The sequence below is a fragment of the Rhamphochromis longiceps genome, linkage group LG7 (genome assembly GCF_057381845.1).
Source record: "Rhamphochromis longiceps isolate RC_006_pf linkage group LG7, R_longiceps_female_GT1.1, whole genome shotgun sequence".
NCBI lineage: Eukaryota > Metazoa > Chordata > Actinopteri > Cichliformes > Cichlidae > Rhamphochromis > Rhamphochromis longiceps.
In genome coordinates, this window is record NC_140563.1 from 62,735,967 (window position 1) to 62,757,830 (window position 21,864).

The 21,864-nt window shown below is 39.8% G+C and overlaps 3 protein-coding genes across 4 annotated transcripts in view; 2 read left to right on the top strand and 1 right to left on the bottom strand.

Annotated features, from left to right (window-relative positions):
- Nucleotides 1-89: 89 nt before the first annotated feature.
- LOC146666636 (hatching enzyme 1.2) lies at nucleotides 90-5,487 on the bottom strand. The gene is made up of 10 exons (XM_085411385.1): nucleotides 5,436-5,487; nucleotides 5,308-5,340; nucleotides 5,142-5,207; nucleotides 4,673-4,722; nucleotides 4,149-4,218; nucleotides 3,967-4,081; nucleotides 3,228-3,400; nucleotides 2,851-2,932; nucleotides 2,643-2,764; nucleotides 90-139 (listed from the first exon to the last, which is right to left on the bottom strand). The coding sequence occupies exons 1-10, from the start codon at nucleotides 5,485-5,487 to the stop codon at nucleotides 90-92; spliced, it is 813 nt and encodes a 270-aa protein (XP_085267511.1).
- Nucleotides 5,488-6,106: 619 nt separating this feature from the next.
- On the top strand, nucleotides 6,107-11,232 carry zcchc9 (zinc finger, CCHC domain containing 9). Of its 2 annotated transcripts, none has more exons than XM_085414751.1 (6): nucleotides 6,107-6,148; nucleotides 7,473-7,887; nucleotides 9,577-9,727; nucleotides 9,813-9,905; nucleotides 10,319-10,387; nucleotides 10,657-11,232. In XM_085414751.1, the coding sequence occupies exons 2-6, from the start codon at nucleotides 7,489-7,491 to the stop codon at nucleotides 10,767-10,769; spliced, it is 825 nt and encodes a 274-aa protein (XP_085270877.1). In that variant the 5' UTR covers nucleotides 6,107-6,148; nucleotides 7,473-7,488; the 3' UTR covers nucleotides 10,770-11,232. The 2 variants fall into 2 exon arrangements, with proteins under 2 accessions (XP_085270877.1, XP_085270876.1); XM_085414750.1 differs by lacking the exon at nucleotides 6,107-6,148 and adding an exon at nucleotides 6,168-6,662.
- A 6,433-nt stretch (nucleotides 11,233-17,665) lies between these two features.
- The window catches only part of xrcc4 (X-ray repair complementing 4), a 28,251-nt gene continuing 24,052 nt past the window's right edge, over nucleotides 17,666-21,864 (top strand). The window contains exon 1 of the mRNA XM_085414752.1: nucleotides 17,666-17,794. The gene's annotated coding sequence lies outside the window, so the exon portion shown is untranslated. The remainder of the gene's footprint in view (nucleotides 17,795-21,864) is intronic.

A 21,864-nucleotide genomic window follows, 5' to 3' on the forward strand; every position in this document is an offset into this window, starting at 1 on the left:
CTAGTGTCATTGTTCAGGTGCTGGAGTAGGCAGATAGAACCACAATGCTAGTAATCTGGTTCTCATAGCCTCCATCGGTGGCACCGAGATCAGACATCATCCCAGTCATGGCTTTCCTTCTCAGTTTGTTTAAGGGAATCTTGGAAAAATGAGAAACAAGCAAAGATTAAAAACAGCATTTTTTTAAACTCATTGAGTCTGCATGTATAGAATTACTAGTTAACTTTGACTTTTTAAAAATATAATAAATGGTTGTCTAATAAATGGTTTTAATAAGCTTTTAAATCTCTGGAAGTTAAACTGCTGCTATCATCTTCGTTGTACATCCAAATGCATCCTCAATAATCGAGGCAAGGAAAACCCAGAAAGGACATTCTGGGATCATCAGGTCATCGCTTTTTTTTTTTTTTTTTTTAAAATTTTAATTTTGCAAACTCCAGATGAACAGAATCAGCTTTCAAGGGCATCTTTGTTGTCAGTTCAACATCATTTGACTGCCATGTCTCGGTCAGACATCTTTTCTTTGTTTGACATTTTTCCCTCTCTGTAGTTGGTTTGCATCTTTTCAGTCCTTAATTTCTGAGACTTTAGCAGTTTCTTTAACACAGCCCCCCTCTGGCATTTTGTAATCTGTTCATTCGGGTCTTAAAGTCTATATTCTGCCACACTAGTGTTTTGGCCATTTCTGCTGGCTGACTTACATTGTGAGTCTGTTCAGAGTGAGACTTATTATTAGGTCTTTAGTTTCCTTCAGTTATTCTTATACTTGCTATTGAGGCCAGAGCTCAGGTATCTATTCCAGCTTTCAACTGTTGAATGCGGTAAGTAACAAATTACAAAGCCCACCCTATATTTCCTTACAGATTTTCCTTTATGTTGGTATTATATTGGACGGCTTACAGAGTGGTTCAGACTTTAACCAGATGTGCTACAAATTCTGGGTAAACACAAAGGTAACTGCTGATGTCCTTTGCCAATACATTTCATTGGCATATTTTATACAGTTAGGTCCATAAATATTTGTACAGAGAACTTTTTTTTTTCTAATTTTGGATCTGCACACTACCATAATGAATTTTAAATTGAAATGCGGTTGAAGTGCAGACTTTCAGCTTTAATTCAGTGAGTTACATAAAGATTGCATGTACGTAATCCCTTAATTTCAGAGTGCAAAAGTATTTGGACAAATGGAATAACTGAAAATAAAATATTCATATCTAATACTTGGTTGAAAACCCTTTGTTGCCAATGAAAGCCTGAAGTCTTGAACTGATGGGCATCACCAGATGCTGGGTTTCCTCCTTTTTAATGCTCTGCCAGACCTTTACTGCAGCAGCTTTCAGTTTCCGTTTGTGGGCCTGTCTCAGGTTTTCAACAAATGAAATTCATGCTCAATTGGCCATTCAAGAATACGCCACTTATTTGCTTTAATAAACTCCTGGATTGCTTTGGCTGCATGTTTTGGGCCATTATCCATCTGTATAATGAAACACCACCCAATCGATTTGACTACATTTAGCTGGATATGAGCTGACAGCATGTCTATGAACACCTCAGAATTCACTGGGCTGCTTTTGTCCTGTGTCACATCACCAATGAACGCTAGTATCCCAGTGCCACTGGCACCCATGCACGACCAAGCAATGACACTGCCTGTGCCATGTTTTACAGGTGATGTGGTATATCATCATTCTGGTAGAATCTGTCCAAAGAATCCAAATCTTTTTGCATTGCTGAGTTCACTAGTACTTTCCTTCTTTCTCAGGATGTACCAAATTGTACATTTAGCCACTCCTAATATTGTAGCAATTTCTATGATTTTTTTTTTTTTTGTTTCCGTTTTCACAGCTTCACCTGCACAGAAAATGTCTTTTACCGCATGGTTCACAGCAAAATCTTCCAAATGCAAGCGCCACATCTCAAATCAACTCTAGGCCTACTATCTTCTTAATCAATAATGGGATAATGAAGGAATTGTCCACACCTGCTCAGGAAATAGCCTTTAAGTCAATTGTCCAATTACTTTTGGTCCCTTTAAAAAAATAAATAGCGTAGCACATGTTAAAGAACTAAAACTTCTAAATCCTTCATCCAATTTGAATGTGGATACCCTCAAATGAAAGCTGAGAGTCTACACATTATGTCCATGTCAACAATATGAATATGTTTTAGTAAACAGGCAAAACCTGTGTCAGTGTCTAAATATATATACACATACGGCCCTAACTGTATATATAAATCATATGTACATATAAAATGATTAAAAATGCAAAATGGTTGTCACAAGGAAACTCACTTTTGCCACTTGGAGGGAAAACAAAAGTCCTATATTAGGCTGGGGTGCTCTTTTTAGCTAATGGATCTTTACAACTCACTTGGGTTTGGGTAAGACTTGAATTCAGAGGCATGGCTACTTTGACAGGCAGCTTGGCTGACAACTTTTTGATGGACAATCCCAGACATTTTGTTGGATCACTTTCTCCACATTAGCACCAAACAGCGCCTCGGTGCACCTTGCTAAGATTCCACATGCGATCACTTCTGGTTCCAACAAAAATATGGTGGCCACACTAACTTTAAAGCTTCAAAATGTGGAGACCACAAATGAAATTTATGTGCAGTGAGCAGAGTTGAGAATATACCACAGCTGTAGAGACGTCGAACCCTTTCAATGTCAGTCTTTGTCAGTTTATCTCTCTGTCCCATTTCCTTCACATCTTTCTTTGGGAAGATGGTGGGCAGGCCGGTCGCTGAAAAAAAATCCCTGACACAAGAGTAATCACCTTGAAGTACCACATAACCTTTACAGAGAAACGGTTTGTTATGCATTTGTCATTTTGGGTACTGTACCTTCCATAGTGCATGATGGAGGTAGCGTCATATGGAAGAGAAAAGGTCTCGCCATCTTGCATTCTGAAGTTTTTCTCCATCCCTGAAAGACATGTGATACTTTCCCTGAGTGTAAACAATCAATAACCCCCAAAAAGTTTTGGTAAATGCACAATGTGCAGTAAACTGTGGTGAAGCTCATCTTCCAAGATGAGAGCTGTGTTTGCCTCACACATGTAAACAGGTTCATTTTTTTATGTCAAATAAAGGGAAAGCTGGAGTTTGAAAAACACATACATACAAAACACTTTTTCTTATTGTACAAGTTCCAAGCATTATGACCATTTAGCTACCATAGCGTTTAAACAGTACAGATAATATTTGAGGAGAACCCTTACCTGGCATAATGTTGCTGTGAATAACGGTGATGTGCTGTTCACGGTCCATCCTTGTGTGTTCATGGTGGAAACCCAGAGCATGAAGAATCTCATGTGCAATGTTACCTACCATGCACTGGGGCCCAACAAAAACAGGCTGCTCGCCCCCCTTTAAGCCCACAAATGACGCACAGCTAGAACAAAACTGCAGGTTAGTGTCCTGTTTTTTTTTTTTTTTTTTTTCTTTTAAATGAGACATCCATCTTTAAACATTAATATCTGAAAAATAAAAAGCAGTTGTTGCTGTACTTAATCTTGCCAGCAGTGAGGAGAGTCTTTTTCTTTTTAAACCAGCGTTATGTGCCTTGGTCAGGGTGCTTAAACTCACTTTCAACTGATCCATTTCCATCCTCACAGTCATGAGCTCTGAGGCATGACTGAAGTACCAAATTCACCATTTTTTCTTTTGTAGACTGACATTGCTGAGTGATTCTCTGTTACGTGATAGCAGTTACTAGATTTAGTGAAGCCTGATATAGGTTCTGAGTATGCTGACCTGCAGTACAGGCCAGAGGTTTCTGCAGCCAGGATGCCATATTGTCATGTTAAGATACAGAAACTGAATATTTCAGAAACCCAATATTTCAGAAACCCAATCAGAACACTAAGTGCTGCAGAAAACTTGGGGTGTTCAGCATACAATCTGAGCTCCAACTGCAGTTCAAACAGAGTTTAGACTGAGCTTCAGAAAACTACATACCCTGTACTGGTTTTGAAGAGCAGGTAGTTTTGCTCGATGGTTCGCTTGTGGAAGGATACACAGGTGTGTTTGGACACCATCTCCATAGCAGAGAGAATATCATCTGTGCGACTAGCTGAAAAACAAAGTGGCAGTAAGACAGACTTCTCAAAGATCCAATGAAATGCACATACTGTGCTTACCTAAATCTGGGCTAATGATATAGGGTATCTCCAGAGTTGGCCAGCTACTGCTCACTGCATTCCTGTCATTCTGCAGAAGAAATGAAATACTTAGAGTGTTCACCGACTGCCTAGTCCACATCACATCTTTGCTCAGTGTTATGAAGCTTAAATGACCTCAATGAACTTTTTCCTACGATTTTCTGGTCTTAACTGCCATGTTCATGCCCTTCTGAATTTGTTTTGTAAATTATGGTTCACATTAGACTCAAAGGAGGCAAGGCCCCACCTTGTTGTTAGTTTCTGTCATTCTGATCATGTTTGGATTCAGAACACTAGAATTATGGTGGCAAAAATGCTCAGCTGGAAGTTTACCACAGGTCCCACTAACATGGCTGTGGTTATGTCCATAATTTACAAAGAGTACAATTCTTGCAAACTTTTTTCCTAAACTCAATGTGCAGACATTTCAAACCAAATTTTGTGTAGAAGTCTGTCTGTGGATCTGTTGCCTCAGTTTTGGCATGTGTTCTCAGGTAACTCACCAACAGCACCATGTCTCCTTCTGCCAAAGCATAGTTTTTGTCCATCAGCTCTAACAGAACGACAAGAGGAGATCAGCATGAAGCTACAAAGTGCTACTACAAAGTTGTATTGTTCAATCACATTCACTTATTTTCTACCATTAGTTCATGTGATAACTTTAAGGTTTCCAGTGCTTGTTTTGAAAAGGTTTGACTATTAACTACAAATGATATCCTAAAAACTTCATAAATAACGGCTGATAAAACATTTATCAGCCACACCCTTGAGGTGCTTCCTAGTTAGCCAAAATGATCTGATCCATTAATAATCAAACTCCATCTAGAAGAATTAACTCAGCCCATATGACTAACTAACACTGAATAAACCTAGGTAGCTTGTGGCTCCTGGTTGCGCACAACTGACTGTGCGCAGTGAGGTACAGCATCATGTATGAAGAAAAAATATGACCAAAACACTGTTAGGGCTCACCTTCTAAAGTTTCTGGGTTTTCCTCCATGTAATGCACCGCCTTGATTAGCCAGTCATCTTTAAGAGCTGTAAAAACACATTTACACAGCATAACGCTCAAGAGTGTTCTGATATTTAAAATACCAGGACACTCATCCCTCCAGGCTTAAACGTGAACACATTATACCTCGTTTGGCTTCTTGTAGAGGACTGCAGTACACTGAAACACAACAGGAGAGAAAAACACCCGCTTGCTTATTTAAAGAGGAAAAATGTAATTTAAAAAAATAATCATGTTAGATGCTGACTTTTTACCGTCTTTCAGATATTCTGCACACACAAGAGCAACACAGAGTATTTGCAGCATGTTGTTTAAGGTCAGGACACAAGTGAGGCTTCCAGCTCCTCATCCTCATTAATTGCACTAAATAAAATCAGCTGTGAGCTGATGCTGCTTCCTCCTTCAGTCCTGTGAGGCTCATAGGAGGAGGTTTCACAGTTTTAATAAGGCAATACATAAATACATTTTAATATGCTAGTTTATGGTGTAGGGTTTCACACATCTATTCAAATTTTTCTGTTGTTTTTTTTTTTAAGATATCACCAAATCACAACAACAGTTACCTCAGAGTGTTTTATAGTGAAGGTAAAGGCCCTATAATAATACAGAGAAAACAGAGGAAACCACAACAGTCAGACGGCCCCCTTTTTCCTAATTTATTAATATTTATACTATATTAATATTTTATTATCAGCAGTGGAGAAAGTATAACTTTCCAAATTACACAATACACACACACACACACACACACACACACACACACACACACACATTTATATATATTTAGTTTTTTTAATGTATTTTTTATTTTTTAATTTCTTTATTTTTTATTATTGCGCTCATATGCAGTAATGACTCCACACCAAAGGGTGGCAGACCTGCGCCATACACATGCACACAAATCACCATTAAGAAAAAGAAAGTATTTCCGGTTTAAAAACCAAACACGGGCTGAAGACGTGGGGAGGTAACGCTATTTAGCCGAAGTTTCTTGACATTTGTAAAGACACTTTTATCAAAATGTCGAGCAGACAGGGGGTTTGGTACGTGCTCAGTGGTCGTTGACGATAGAAGAGAATAGGCTGCGGTAGTGATGCATGTTAATGTGTTAATGAGCATGTGGTTCAGCTCTACATGCGCTGGTTTGAAGCTTTGACTGATTTGGAAATGCTACACGTTCACTGCTGCGTTTAAACAACGATGAGCGGTGGAGGGGACATTAGAAACTACGCATCCTCCTTCGAAAACTTTGTACCTTGGACTGATTTGTTTTTGGACTGGCACTTTGTATTGTAAGGTTAAGCCCCAACAGCAATACGGAGAAACCCCAAACATCAGATGGCCCCTATGAGGGGAGGAAGACAGGAAGCAGACATGCAGTGGAAGAGAGCAAGAGATGAATAATAATTCATAATTAAATGCAGAGAGGTGTATTAATGTATGGTTAGTGACGATGCAACCAGTGCATCATGGGAATTCTGGTAAGATACCATATTTCTAATATGTTTATGGCTGAGTACAAAAGTCTTAATTTTCTCTGAAGTGAGGTGACTGATTGGAATCTTTGCTGCTGTTTCATTCATTATGAGGAGACTTGGAATGTTCAGTGTTTCCTCCCTGCTTCATGGTGCTGGGAGAGATCTTCAGTTGCTAGAACTCACAGACTTTAAAATCATACCTCCAACACTGTGATGTTAAAATGTCTGTCATCTCACGTCACAAAACAAAACTGTCTGAAATCTAACAGGACAACACATTTAACACTAGAGCCAGGAGGGATCATTTTAACTCCTACCTGCAATAACAGCAGTAATGATGAAGTTGTTCATTTTCATCTAATTTCTGTTCCAATTTTAAGTGGGATTTGACAATATCAGTATTTAAGATTACTTTATAAGGTTATTATGATCATTTTACAACAGCCTTCATGTCAAAAGGTGTCCAAATAACAAGGGCTACGTAACCAGGTTTACTAGTGGGGCAGCCTATTACTAGTTTAGCATGAATTTCTACGGGGTCAAAATGAGGTAGGGGTGACGCCTACTGTTGCTTTAGAAGTCATGGCTGCTATAATTGCAGCTGACCAATAGATGTTACTGGTAGGATCCATCTTTGAGGGTTTTAAGCTTCAAATCATTTTTCAGTACAACCAGGAAGTAACCTCAAAAGCTTACCAAGGCTTTATTCACCCATCTATATCTGAATGCTTTTATGAAGACGTTTGGAAATATTCCTGTTGATGAAGTGTATGTCACCACGTTTCCTTTGAAATCCTTCTTCTTGTGCTTCAGTGTTTTGTTTGCAGTCATGACGAGGTGGGCGAGAGCTAACAACGTCCACAAACACAAACCAGCGGAGGCCACCCCCTGGAGTCAGCTGAGAACAAGACGACCACCAGGAGCCGGAGGAGGCGACGGTGGCAGCAGCAGCACTGCTGGCGTTAAAGGAGTAGCTGAGAGGAATCCTCTGAGAAAGACACAGCCCAGTGGGTCTGCTATAAAGAAACCCAACGGCAAGAAAAAGCAGTACGTCAGCGAGGATGTAAACGGCTTCCTGGAGTATCTCCAGCAAACGGGGCAGCACCTGGCTAAAAAAAGTCAGGAGGGAGAGCATGAGCTCAGAGAGGAGGTGCAAAATGCTCTAAAGAAGGACAAGAAGAGGGAGGACAGGAGGATAAAAAGACAGACCAATAAGAAGAACAAAATGGTGAGTTGTTGAAAGTCTGAAACATTTTCCCAACTAAGACTTTTGGAAACTCCCAACATGTTCACAGTAGTGAAGTAGTGGTAGTAATAGTAGTAGTTCACAGTTCATTGAATTAGAATACCTACATTTGGTCTGAAAAAATAAAGTAGACACAAAAAGTGAAGAAAATTGTGTTTGGTCCATTATTTCTTTGTTTCAACAATATGTAAATCTTATACAACTGGAAAGCTTGTATTTGTAAGGAAATTCCATTTGTGGTTTGAGCTGTAATCGTCTTACATCAGTTTAATGTTGGTAGAGATCCCACATAGTGCTCTCAGTACTCTTGCTGATAGATGGAAAAAAACCCAAGTTTTATCAGTTTATACATGTAATGTAAACGGAATTGGTCCTAGTAGGGAAACCTGCGGAACTCCACAAGGTTAACTTGCATGAACAAATTGGAGTCTATTAGATATGATATAAACCACTGCAGCGCAGTACCTGTAATACCTACAGCATGTTCTAATACAATGTTATCATCATTTGTAACCTTCACTAAAGCCGTTTCTGTGCTGTGATGAGCTCTGAAACCTGACTGAAACTCTTCAAATAAGCCATTCCTCTGCAGGTGATCTGTTAGCTGTTTAACAACTGCTCTTTCAAGGATTTTTAAGATGACAGGAAGGTTGGAGATTGGCCTATAATTACCTCAGACAGCTGGGTCAAGAGATGGCTTTTTAAGCAGTGGTTTAACTACTGCTACCTTGAAAAACTACAGTACATAGATTAATAGAGATTGGTTCGTCATATTTAAGTTTGAACATTAATTAATGGTAGGACTTCTTTGAGCAGTTATGAACAGCACGCAAAGGTGATCCTACAAGTGTTCTATGGGTTTAAGGTGAGGACTGCAGGCAGGCCATTCTATCCACTCCTGAATTCTGGGGTTAGTCTCTGATAAACCACGCTGTTTGAAGGCAAACATGTTCATGTTGGAGGATGGAGTTCGGTCTTAGACTGTGGAAAGTTAGTTAGCTGGTGAGCTATAGTTCAATAAAGATAGGGCAGGAGTGTGAGATACTGCCACCCGTGGTCATTTGGGGAGCACTGCAGTTGTTGAAATCTGCCACCACAGCCGTGAACATCACACCTGTCAGGAGGCTTCATGGTGGCTACACCTGATCTGGAAGTGACACTTTGTTCTCATTTCTTTAGCCGTAGTTGTCCAGGCTTTCTGAAGCTCCTTCAAAGTTTCAGTTTGGACGTTGGCTGCTTTTTCACTCTGCTTTAGTGTAGTTCGTGTTCCTGGCATTTTGACAGGAATCTATTAAGCCACTTCACACTGACGAACCAGTGTTGTGCCTACATGTAACTTTAGGCACAGCTTTGTTACCAGCAGCTCATCACAAAAACACACCACACTGTTTCTTTAGTTGAATCTATGAAAAAATCCTAGGATAACTAAAATAAGATAAACAAAAACAGTAAATCTCTGTGATCAATTTGGGAAGCTGTGAGTTGACATATAAATATTGAGCTCACACACTTTTCAATGAAAGTGTTCAGTGCGCATCAAACTGGTATATTTTAAAACGTTTTTAGAAGTTGTGATGTTTTTTTAAATCTTCGTGAACTTATAGAAATTCTGTTGACCCCGATGTGATCTATGATGCTCCTCTGAATCCTCACTCACGTGTCTCTTCTCAGTTCTGTTTTAACTGCAGGAAGCCCGGTCACGGGTTGGCAGACTGTCCAGAGGCTGACAGAGATGAGGAGATGGGCCGAGGCATCTGCTTCCGCTGTGGCTCCACTGAACATGAAATCTACAAATGCAAAGCTAAAGTGGACCCTGCTCTGGGTGAGGAATAAACACAGAGACTAACACCTGAACAGCTGTATCAGATTTGCCTGTAACACTGCTGTAACCATGCTGCTTCTCTCAGGTGATTACCCATATGCAAAGTGCTTTATCTGTGGTCAGACTGGACATCTGTCACGATCCTGCCCTGATAATCCCAAAGGACTTTACGCTCAAGGTAAAAAGACAGATATTCATACATCATGTCCTCGATAAGTAATTTCACACTCGCATGAGAGAGGATAGCTGGTTCCATGTTGGCAGTTTACTCAGTCTTTAAGCTACAATGGCAGGAGGTCTTCATCTAACCTTTTAGCTCTCTGAGGTAGTTTTAATCAGAAAGGAGAACATTAGCATTCAAGTGTTTGTGTTTTAAAGCGCCTTGAGGCAACTGTTACTGTGATTTGGTCCTATATAAATAAAATTGACCCAGCATGTTTTTATGCATCCGGTTCCTAAATCTGTAAAGCAGACCTATTGTGCTCATTTCTAGTTTTATATTTGTATTTTTGGAAGCTAGCTTTGCACCATTGAATGTTTAAAATAACCCTTTACGATGACAGAACTGCATCTGCATCTTGTGTTTTGCAGGAGGTTGCTGTCATATTTGTGGCTCAGTGGAACATTTTCAGAAGGACTGTCCAGAGCACCAGACTCCAAGTGAGTACCTTTGGAATTAAACGTTTGCTTTTGGGATTTCAGTGCACCTGAAAAATGATCCATTTTAGATTAGTTTGCAAAATCACTCAGAAGTCTGATATTAATTAGAGAACATCTTTGGCTTAGGAAGCTGAAAATGTAAATGTCTGTAGGTCTATAACAAATGTGTTTCTAGCCTGTGGTGTGGTGGGTAGCTAGAAATAATGGGAAAGGATTTGGGCGGGGCATGGCTGATGTTTCTTATTCTTTCCCTCTTCATATGCTTCCAGATAATCATGTGACAGTGGGCTGGTTGTCCAACAACATGAGTGCAGACCATGAGGAAGTGCACATTCCAGTAAAGAAAGCCAAACCCAAGCAGCCTAAAGTGGTGAAGTTCTAATCACAGAACTGAGCAGTGCTAATGTGTGTCCCTCGTTGTACTTCTCTGACCCACCTCAGCTTCTGGACTTCATAAATGGACAGGTTACCCACTAACAGGGAATGAAGTCTTGTATACCACTGTATATGAATGAGATCTTTTTAATAAAAAGTTTTCCACAGCTACTTTTGATATGCTATAGTTAAGAATTCTTGTTGCAGGAAGTAGTCATAAGTGGACACAGACTAAGGCCCCTGCAATTTCCCTCAGCATATGGATTGCCCGCTCAAACAGTGGATTGTAAATTAAACAATCAGGATGTGATTGAAGGGAATTTTTATTTCACCAAGAATTTTACAGTCATCCACTGGGTTGTCTTCAGTTGTCCAATTACTTTTGAGCCTCTGAAAATCACAGGGTGTATAAAAATGGCCTAAATGGCTTGTGCAATACCTTTGTTATTAAAGCTGTCATTAAATAAAAAGTCTTTGTACAGCGGCTGTTACTTAAGGACTGTATGTGTGGATGTGGACTCCACTTGCTGCATAATCAGTACATGTGTGGTTGTGATGCTTTGTGGAGCTGCAATGTGGAAGCACGGCCACTCAGAGGCAGTACTAAGTCTTTCTAAGCTTCTGTTATGGACCAGTTAAGCTTTGGCCTGCAAAATGTAGAGAACTTATAGTCAGTAGGCTGCAGGCCTTCCTCTAAAAAATTGTGTCTTTGATTCTCACAGCGCTGAAAGTCCTGTTTTTGTTTTGCATAAAAATCTGGTACAGTGTCAACAACCAACATCTTTTTCTCTTTAAGGGGTGTTTTAAAGCTGCAAGGAAAATTTCCTTCTCATAGGCATAAGGGAATAATGTGATAATATTGCAGTGTGTTTTCAGTTTTCACAGCTCACCAGGGGGGCTTATATGACTGATCAATAAGAATGTCAGCAGTCCGACTTGATAATAAACTGAACCTCAAACATTATACACTGGCAGCTACAGAGAGGAGGCTCACAGGAAGCTTGAGGAATAACAGATCATTTTTTTGGACTTTACTCAAATGTTCACTCCAGACTTTTTCTTTCAAGATGAAGATAAATCTTTGTTTTCAGTGCAACAGCAAGGGCCTGTGTTGCACTGAAAACCTCCCCTGAGAGCACGAAGAAAAGAAATTACATCATTGATGATGCAAAAGGTTTCTTGGAAATCCAGTGCAGTCCTCGGCAGACAAAACTGCTTTAGTTGATGAGAAAAATAGTGGCTATCAATGCTGACCTGATGTAGTGCTGGCCTAGAAAGATCTTTCTTCTTGAGTTTATTTATATTAAAAAGAAAACGCTTTACATATCAGAACATAATAATCATCTACTCAACAATGAATTACAGTACTCCAGCCTAGAAGTAATAAATACATAAACTAGTTTTTCAACATCGGGATGTTTCTAATTTTAGAGATATTGTGCAAATGGAACAAAGCACTCCTACATATCTGTTTAATATGTGCATTGAAGGATATATCCTGGTCAAATACAAGCCCAAGAAAAACATCAGCAATCTAATTACTCTGGAAAGAGTTACAAAGCTCTATCCGAACAATCTAAAGTCCATCATTGTAGCCCAAGAAAAATTCTTCACGAGTGGAAAACAATTAAGACCCAAAGGTCTGACTGTGCAATGTTCAGAGAAACTGCAACAACCCTTCTTGATCTTGGACTCATTACACTACAACTTGCAAAGGTTTGTGCGATTATGACTTCTAAAAGCAACATGTCAGCACAGAATCAGAATACTTTATTAATCCCTAAGGAAATTATGTAAAAGCACAGTGTAGCTTTGCAGAGCTGCATCTAAACAAAACATTAAAAACTTCTGGAACAATAAAACCAAAGAGATGTTTGTCCATAGTAACAGCAGCACGTTTGGAGTAATGGCACAAACACCTCAGACCAGCTGTGAACACAGTGGTGGAGGATGATTTGGGCACCTTGCAGTCACTGAGCGGAGCATGAACCAAAGTTTTCTAGAGTCAAATGTGAGGCCATCTGTATGAAACTGGGTCATCTACAGGGCAGTAAATGCAAGCACAGCAGCAAATCTACAAAAGAATAACTGAAAAAAGAAAGAATCAGTGCTGCAGTGGTCCAGTCAAAGTCCAGACCTCAAACACACCCGTACGCCTGAAAGGCTGTGATGGGACCTTCATTGAGCTGTGTATGAACAAATGCCCACAAACCTCAATGAAAAGAAGCAACACACTTACATTAAGTAGTGGAGCACAATGATGACATTGACTCGTCCCCATGCAGTTCAGTTCAATATTATTTAAATAGTGACAACAGTTGCCTCAAGTCGTTTTATGTTGTAAAGTAAAAACCCTACAGTAATACACTAATGCACGGTTGAATTGTGGCTCGTGTCTAAGATAATGCAACCACAGTCTTACGTTCATATGCATTAGTCAGTTGTAACTAATCACAATTGTATGTTAAACTGATTTCATGAATTAGATCATAAAGTCCTCTGTTTCTCCATCTTCATCAGCCACATCTCTGCTTTACCTGGATGTGTTGTGTTCCTCTTCTTTCTCTGCCATTTCTCTCACCTATTCACAGCTATGGTTTTGGTTAAACCTGGATCATGCAGTCTGAGTTGGTCTCTCTCTGTGACAATAATGGACTTTAATGCCTCTGTGGAACAGATTTGGCTGGTACTGCACATGTTGTTTATGTTAGGGTTAGGTTAACATCTTGGCTTCACTTCCAAAAGAGTTAATCAAAGAAAAGTCTTACACAGGAAATTATGACAAATGTATATTTGTTTTATATGCTTGCATGTTAATGATAGTATATTTTTCACACAGTTGCTCATAGGAAGGATAGTTTCTGGAAATTGTGACACAGTAAGTCATAGCAGAGTGAGTGGGGGAGAGTGGCTACCCTCATAAGACCCCCCCCCCCCCTCCCCCAAACACACACACACAGTCTGCACACAGCTGGATTCTTTCTCATGGAGGCAAAGTGAAACTGCAGCCAGACAGCTCCTGCACTGTGCCAGCTCGCAGCCCACAGTGGAGGATTACACAACTTACCAAAAAGTTTTCATCCACAGGAGAGTGTGCCTTATAACAAAAGCACAGAGGCTTCATTCTCTTATGTCTCCTGGTTCCAATTTCAGAGAAACTGAAAGGGGCCTTTCCTCCAAGTATTGTTTTTATGATTTTGAATTGCCCAACATCTTGCCTCAGTCCTGTTCTCCTCTGAGCATGCATACATACGTAAATCTTCAGAACCTCAAGGTCATATCCCTAACTACCATAATGATGGCACCATTAAAAGTAATCATACACTACTCTTTTCGATATATTAGCAACATGGCTCAAGCATCGATGGTACAAACAGCTATCAGATGCTAATGGCTTTTTGTACATTTTTTTTGTAGTTGTTTTGTGTTTCTTTGCTGTAGTGCTGTGATATTTTGCACTCTGTACTTTTTATGCATTTCTTTGCTGTTGTATTCTTCCTCCTTTGAGTTTCTTTTTATCTATCTTCGTGTCTTATTTTATTTTTTCTGCCTCTTTTGTGTCTTTTTGGAGTCTTTCTGTCTGCTAATAATTGCGTGACTTTTTGATTTTGTGTCTCTTTGTAATCACTTTATATTTTTTTGTGCAGATTGAAGCCAGTGGTCCTTTTTGTCTTTCATTTTAAAGTTAATGCTAACCACTAACACTAACCGTGTTAGTGCAATTCTATGGATAAATGCACGTGAAATTTGTGCTGAATTTATAAGATGGTAAAAAAAAAACATGGGCTAGTAATTATATAGCACTATTCTACTCTGAGTACTCAAAGCCTCATTCACCCAATGACTCACACATTCATACAATAACTTTTTTTCTATACCTTGTCTGACATTCTCACACATTTAGACTCTGATGAATACTTCAGGGACAACTCAGGGTTCAGTATCTTGCCAAAGGACACTTTGACTTGTGAGGAGGAGGCGAGCCACTCTACTCCCACTCTTCCTTAAAATTGAGCTTTAAAACATGTGTTTACTGTTATTAATTTAACCCAACCTATGATCTGTTTCTGACCCAAGTCATGTTCTCCTTCTGTCTGCTCCTTCTAGCATAGAATCTACCTCCATCTCCCCCTATTCCAGCATAATGGCCTCCTTCACTACATCCATGAATCTTTTCTGTTTCTTTGTCTTTTTATGTCTCTCTAACTTTGTCTCCAAACTGCTAAATTGAGGCAGGCAGCCAGTGGAGTGAAGCTAGAACAGGGGTTATATGCTCTCGTTGAAGAGTTCCTGTTAAAAGTCATGCAGTATTTTGTCTCCAGAGGGTTTTGGAGTAGTCACCCAATGTGTTTGTTCAATATTCAGCTCTGTAGCCAGGTGAATCCCCATTGTGTCTTGTAGAAGCTTCTTCACAAAATCCCTCCATTCCTTCAGGAATAGTGAATATTCTTATTCTTTAAAGATCTCCCTTCTTGGTCAAGTAGTTGGTTTTCCTGATATTTCATCATTTTTATCATCTTATACTGTTCCACATTTTGAACAAAATCTTCCATCTTTTCAGTTCGTATCTCAGCCTCAGCTATTTGTCTGACTGATGTTAGTGAATCCTGATTGAAAACCATTTAGCTGTTATTTTTAAAGTTTTGTATCGACTCCAGTTAAACTTCCAGTTTCATTTACATTCATTTTAGTTTAATTTTCATTTACATTTGCCATCTTGTGCCATCGGTTCTTAGTGGTGCTTTTTTTGTTTCTTCCCATTGTCACTCCTCTTATAAGTTCAAATATTAACCAAGAGTTTTGAGAACAGCGGTTTAACATGACAAGATATGTGGGATTGGTTACTTTATGCTTTTAATTAATAAAAACATATAACCTTATAATTAACATAATAATTAGTAGATGACCTGCTTAACCCCCTCACATACAGACATCCCAAGTCTTAAAGACAAACTGGAGGACTTCTAATTCTCTGATGTTTAACGGACACAATAAGCACAGTTTTCTTTATAGTTAAATAATTTCAAGCGAATTGAAATGTAGACCTTACCACAAAACAGGGATTTAAGTTTGGTAAGCAGTTATTTCAAGAATAATGGCTTTGAGAGGCTGTCCTTTCACTGATGTTCTTTCTACTATGTTAAAGCACATAGAAGTACACACAAAAGCCCACAACAGCTGTTTTTTTGTAGTGATTTACTAAAAGTGTGATCAGAAGTTCAGAGATGTATGTATGACAGATTTGATTTGGAGTAACCTGTACAGTTTCAGTTCTGATCTTGACGTTCATAACTACATGAATGGGACTGTGCTAAAAAAAAAAAAGACAACCATGGTTTCCAAACGGACAGGAAATGAGTGTATGCTAAATCCCTCCCAAAACACTGTCTAATTAAACTTTCATAGCTATAACAAGGTCAGACCCAAATGCTCTCGGTTTAGTATCAGCAAAAGGCTATCCATAAAGTTTTTCTTGCAGTTGGTAATTAAGTTCCTGTGGGACTAAAACTGTTCCAGTAGCAAACTACACAAGGTCAGACACAAATACATCTGAAGCAGTGTACAGTCCAGCCTGATCTCTTTTATTCTTTCAGCCTCAGTGGGATCCATTGTTTTCTTTGCTTTTTTTATTACTTGGCTGCATTTCCTACCCTGAGGTGGAGCCTACTAATGTAACGGGTTCACTGTAACAGTAATCCCTTCCTGTTTATCTATTTGCATTTCCCACAAACCCTTCACACTACACACCCAAAATCACTGGGTTAAAAATGTTCCCAGTTTGGTTCACTGTTTACACACTTTTCTGACAGGATCAGATATAATTTCCTCTGTAACCCACTGTTGAATTGTTGGATGTTGTGAGTAATATATCCCAGAAAGTTGATTCTGTTCATCTGGATGTTGTGTTTTTAGTGGGAGAAACATTTCGTCACTCATTCAAGTGACTTCTTGTGTCAGTGCGCCCCAGGGTGGCTGTGGTTACAATGTAGCTTGCCATCACCAGTGTGTGAATGTGTGTGTGAATGGGTGGATGACTGGATGTGTAAAGTGCTTTGGTGTCCTTAGGGACTAATAAAGCGCTATACAAATACAGGCCATTCTTCACTCTCAGTTGACAGCAGGTTTCCCCAACCTAAACAGTACACTTGCATAATGACCAAAACTAGCATTACTGGCTAACAATGGGTCATGAACTCAGTTTCATAAACAGTAATATGCAAATTGTAATGGCCAATGATCAAGGGCCATGAGTACCACTCACTGAGAGTTGGAGAATGGCTGCAGTCACAGCATTTTAAGATGGTGAAAGGTGTACCCTTACCTTTACCCTGAGATTTGATTTTCACTCAGGTGTCATACACATCCTTGAACCAATGTGCTGAATCAGTGGTGTTCCAGGATAGGATAACAGAGCCCTCTCTTCCATTTCCTCTATATACAAATTGGTCACAGTGGGGGAAATTGGGGAACCAATGGCACACCCATGTTTCTGCCTATAGTACTGGTCCTTGTGTGTGAAATATGTGGCATGAAGACACTGGATAAGCTGAAGGAGGTTCTCTGCTTAGGCTACTAGCCTCCATGAACCAGTTGCAGATAAGTGGAAGAAAATGTATGCATGACAGTATTTTTTGGTAATAGTTTAATGAAACAGCTAGATATTCTAACTTGAGGTCTATTATATAGCAAATGCAGAAAAAAATGTTTAAGAAAGTAAATAAGCAGGTGTTCTAAAGGATATGAATGTTTGCTTGCAGGACACCTGGAGAGATGTATAATTTTTTTTTCTTTTTCTTGAGTCTTTAGTGATATTTTCGTAGTTTCCCATCATTCTTACCACACACACACACACACACACACACACACACACACACACACACACACACACACACACACACACACACACACCTCATCTGTTTGGTTGCTGGATGTCGCTGGGTGATGACGTACATCCACGTTCCCGGTGCAGCTTGTCAACAAAAACCCAAAACAAATTGGCGGACGCATAAAGGTGCAGCTGAAGCGCTGAAGGTAGGGCATTAATAGATGTGCTGTTCTCATATAGACGTGAAGGAGCGCTTCTACCCTCGTGCTTGTGTTTACAAACAACCCGTGTCTCACTCTGAGCTGAGCTCGCTAGCACTTGCTAGCTGCTTGTTCTTGTCATGTTAGCATACAGTGCAGTCGCGGGATCTGTTCTCAGTGTAAATCTCAAGTTGCCGCCAGTCTTGGAAAAGCAAAGATCGCTGACGCGTTTTAATAGTTGAGACTGAGTTTGCTGCAAGAAGCACCAAGAAGTTTGTTTGATTCGGAAACAGACGTCCAACTGTGAGAAGGAGCGCATTTCTTTTAATCATTCATGGGACAGTTGTTTGGACATACATCCTAATACTTAGAGTGGACTGTGAGAAAACATTAAACGAACGGGATTTTAGTACATATATTAGTCTCCCAAATGTTGCTGCTCAGCACACTTGCTCTGTAACTAGAAATCCTGTTCAACAAAGTCTGAGTTTAAAAATAAACTCCGAGTTGATCACCTCTGAGATGGGCAACTTTGAATTTTCTGTTTGAGAACAGCTGATCAGAGTAAATTTAATCAACTTAGAGTATGTTCACCTTGTTCACCTGCGTGCGTGAGTAAAAGCCGTCGTCAGTGGAGCTCTATATATGTTATTTTATGACGTCTGTTGTCATCATTTACTCAAATTTTCGTTAAGCTAATTATTCAGCTGTAACCTGACAGGAGCGAGATATGGGAGCCTGACGATCTGGAAAAGAGATCAGACACAGTTAGTGTGTCACCTTCTATTTTTAAATTGAGTCGGTTTTGTTAAATTACTGTTGTGTGTTTCATGGAGGAAGCCATAGTGATGCAGTGGTTAGCAGTGTTACCTCACAGCAAGAAGTTCCATACCCTGCTGCGGTCTTTTTGTTTGGAGTTCTTCATATTCTTCCTGTGTCTTTGTGGGCTCTCTTCTACTAATCCAGCTTCCTCCTACAGTACAATGACATCAATGTTACTGTGATTGGTCATTGTAAAATGATCATAGGCATGAAAGTGAGTGTAAGTGATTGTTAACCATTTACAATGGACTGGGCTAAAATACATGTAAAGGGAGTCTGCTCAAGTTTTTATTTTTCCTTTTTCAGTTTGTAAAATTCTGTGTTGATGTTTAAGAGTCGGTGATGTTTAAGGCTTTCCAAGGGTCCAATTCTGTTTGTGATCTTTAAATTAAAATAAATTATAAAGCATAACCGGCCTCTAGTCACATACATAAAATGCGATGTCAATTTTGGCTACTGTATTGGCTAAAGTGGCAACATGGCCAAGTTGAGCTTTTTACAACCATGTTATCATAACTGTGTAACTATGTAACTGCTCTAATGCACTGATACACAGCCTTTAATTAGGTCTAAACACAGGCTGTGTGCAGTGGAGAAGGTTGTTGGATTGATAAACAGCACCATGAAGCCAGACACATGTTTGAGAGCACTGCACCTTTAATTACATCTTTCCAACATCTGCTTCAGTACTAAATGCTTATGTTAATGCTCTGAAGTGTGATGTGCAAAAATAGCAGCACTCTTACAAATCGAAAAGCAGTCTTGTAGACAGTGTGAGGACAGGTCTCCAGTAGACCCACATGGACTGATTCTTATATTCCGGAGTACTCAAAGCGCTGTACACAACATGCCTCATTCACCCCATTCACGCCCACTCATACAAGCACTTCTAAACACAAGTGCAAACTAACCAACATTCACACGACGCTTGGGGAACTTGGGGTTGTGCCCAAGGATATTTGGGCCCATGCAGACTGGGGAAGCCAAGGATCGAACCACCAACCTTCCAATCAGTAGCTGATCTGCTCCACCACCTGAGCCACCCCTGGCTTGAAAAACCTGTAGAAAGTCAAAGCTTCTGCTGTTTAGATCCTATTGACACAAGCTCGCTTTTAATCATCTTGGCTTGAACTAAACAGTAAATGAGTTTGCTCACTGCTGATGTCTGCCAATTTTTTGTGACAAAAAGAAGGGCTGAATTCCACAACTTCAGAGAAATTAATGTGAAGCTGAGACATCCAGCCATGCCTATGCTTATAGCAACTGACTCTTTTTAGTGAGGTTAATTCATTTCTTTTATTTTGGTTTCTAGTTTTGATGTATTTTTTGTTTCCCTAGGTTGGAATGAAACTAGATACTTATTATTTGGTAATTAGTGAATACCCTTTGATACCTTGTTGTGTCCTAAATGTTATGCAACCATCTACCACGAGATGGAGCATTGTTGTAGGAATTAGACTAGCTGTCGTTTGGATTTTACAAGGAGGATGTCGAACAATTTGCAAATTTGCAAAACCTGTCGTAAAACTATTGCTGTTAAAGGTTGCAGTACAAGAAATTTATTCCACTGAAAAATTACGACTGTTTTCAACTCTGCATGTCAATGTCTCCCCGCATACCAAAGAAAACTTTAAATAAAACCAGCTCTGTTACCTGTGACTGTTCTTCGTCAGTTGTTGTTTTTTGGCACTATCCATCTTCATGGATACAAGCAGTGGAAATGAGATTTCTGTGAAAGGTGGATGGGCTTTCCCTTCGTGACAGCGTGAGTTCAGTTAGTCAAGAGAGGCTCAGAGTAGAGCCGCTGCTCCTCTACATCAAAATGAGTCAGCTGAGGTGGGCGCCTCTTGGATAAAGTATTCCAATTAGTCATGTCCTAGTGAGACGAGGCTCCGGAGGAGACCCCTGACTAGACCCAGAGAATATATATACTGGATGGCCTGGGAGTGCTTCGATGTTTCTTTGGATAAGCTGGAGGAGGTCGCTGACAAGTTGAAGGTCTGGGCTTTCCTGCTTGTCTGGGCTTTATGGTCCTGTAAATTTATGACCATTATCTGGTCATATTTGGTCATATTATTTGTACATTATTTGGTTGGACAGAGGAGGGGAGAGGTGGTTTTCACCGATGTGAGAAGAGCTGGCATGCAGTCCTTCAAGATCTTGACTGCACAGATGTCCGAGTGACATCTGTTGTCAGATGAAGGCAGTGTACAAAGTATGTGCTACAGCTGGTCTGTGGGCAGCTCTTGCTTACGGTTTTGTTGGTCCGTAAGCCACCCGCAGAAAAGAACGAAGTCATAACATACAAAGAGCTGAATTGAAGCAGAGTGTTAAAAATAATAAGAAGTGTCTGCTGCATCCACTATCTGTGCTTTTCAGTCTTTAAATTGTTGGTCTTAGAAGTTTTTTTGCCATTCTCCTCTTCCCGGGAACTCAGCTATGCGTCATGAAATATTAGATACGTTTACACCGGCAGGACACTGGTGGGACGGGGCACTGGAACATGTGTAAGGCAACATCAAGCATGCCCACAAAACGACACCCATCCCCTACCTGGGACTCTGCTCCTGCTGAAACGCATCCAGTCGTCAGGTCTGCCAATCCCCATGCTAACAGTCTCTAGCTTTTAAAGAGCCAGTTTTAGCTTTAGTTTCAAAAGATTTACATCAATAATGATCAGACCATGGTCATACAGAAAATTACAAATTTACAAAAGCAAAGAAGTAAAAACCATTTTATTTTATTTTCCGAAAAATACTTTGCATTCACGAACCTCTTCGTGGTTTCTTAATTTCTTTATGTGAGAGAATGATGAAGAGTTGCAAAATGAGACAAGCTCACTCTATCTATCTATATTTCTTTATGTCATAAAATAAAATAAATTATTGACCACTTTGACAAGTACAGTTACAGGTCAAGTACAGTGGATAGAAACATTGTCAATTTTTTTTTCTCTAATGAAGAGCACAAGCATGTGGCTGCTCGATGAGGGAATCCAGAAATGCGCTTCAATGAAAAGACAATTACAGACTGGAATCTTTTTTATTTTATTTTATTTTTTTAGGTGGTATGTCCTCTCCACTTAATCCCTTAAAGCTGGCTTGGCCAACTCGAGGCCTCGAGGGCCGGTGTCGTGCAGGTTTTAGATCTCACCCTGGGTCTACACAGCAGGACGCCGGCCCTTTGAGGCCTGGGTTTGGACACCACAGCCTCAAAGGGAAATCAGTACAAAGTTGTTCTGAGTGATCGTCTTT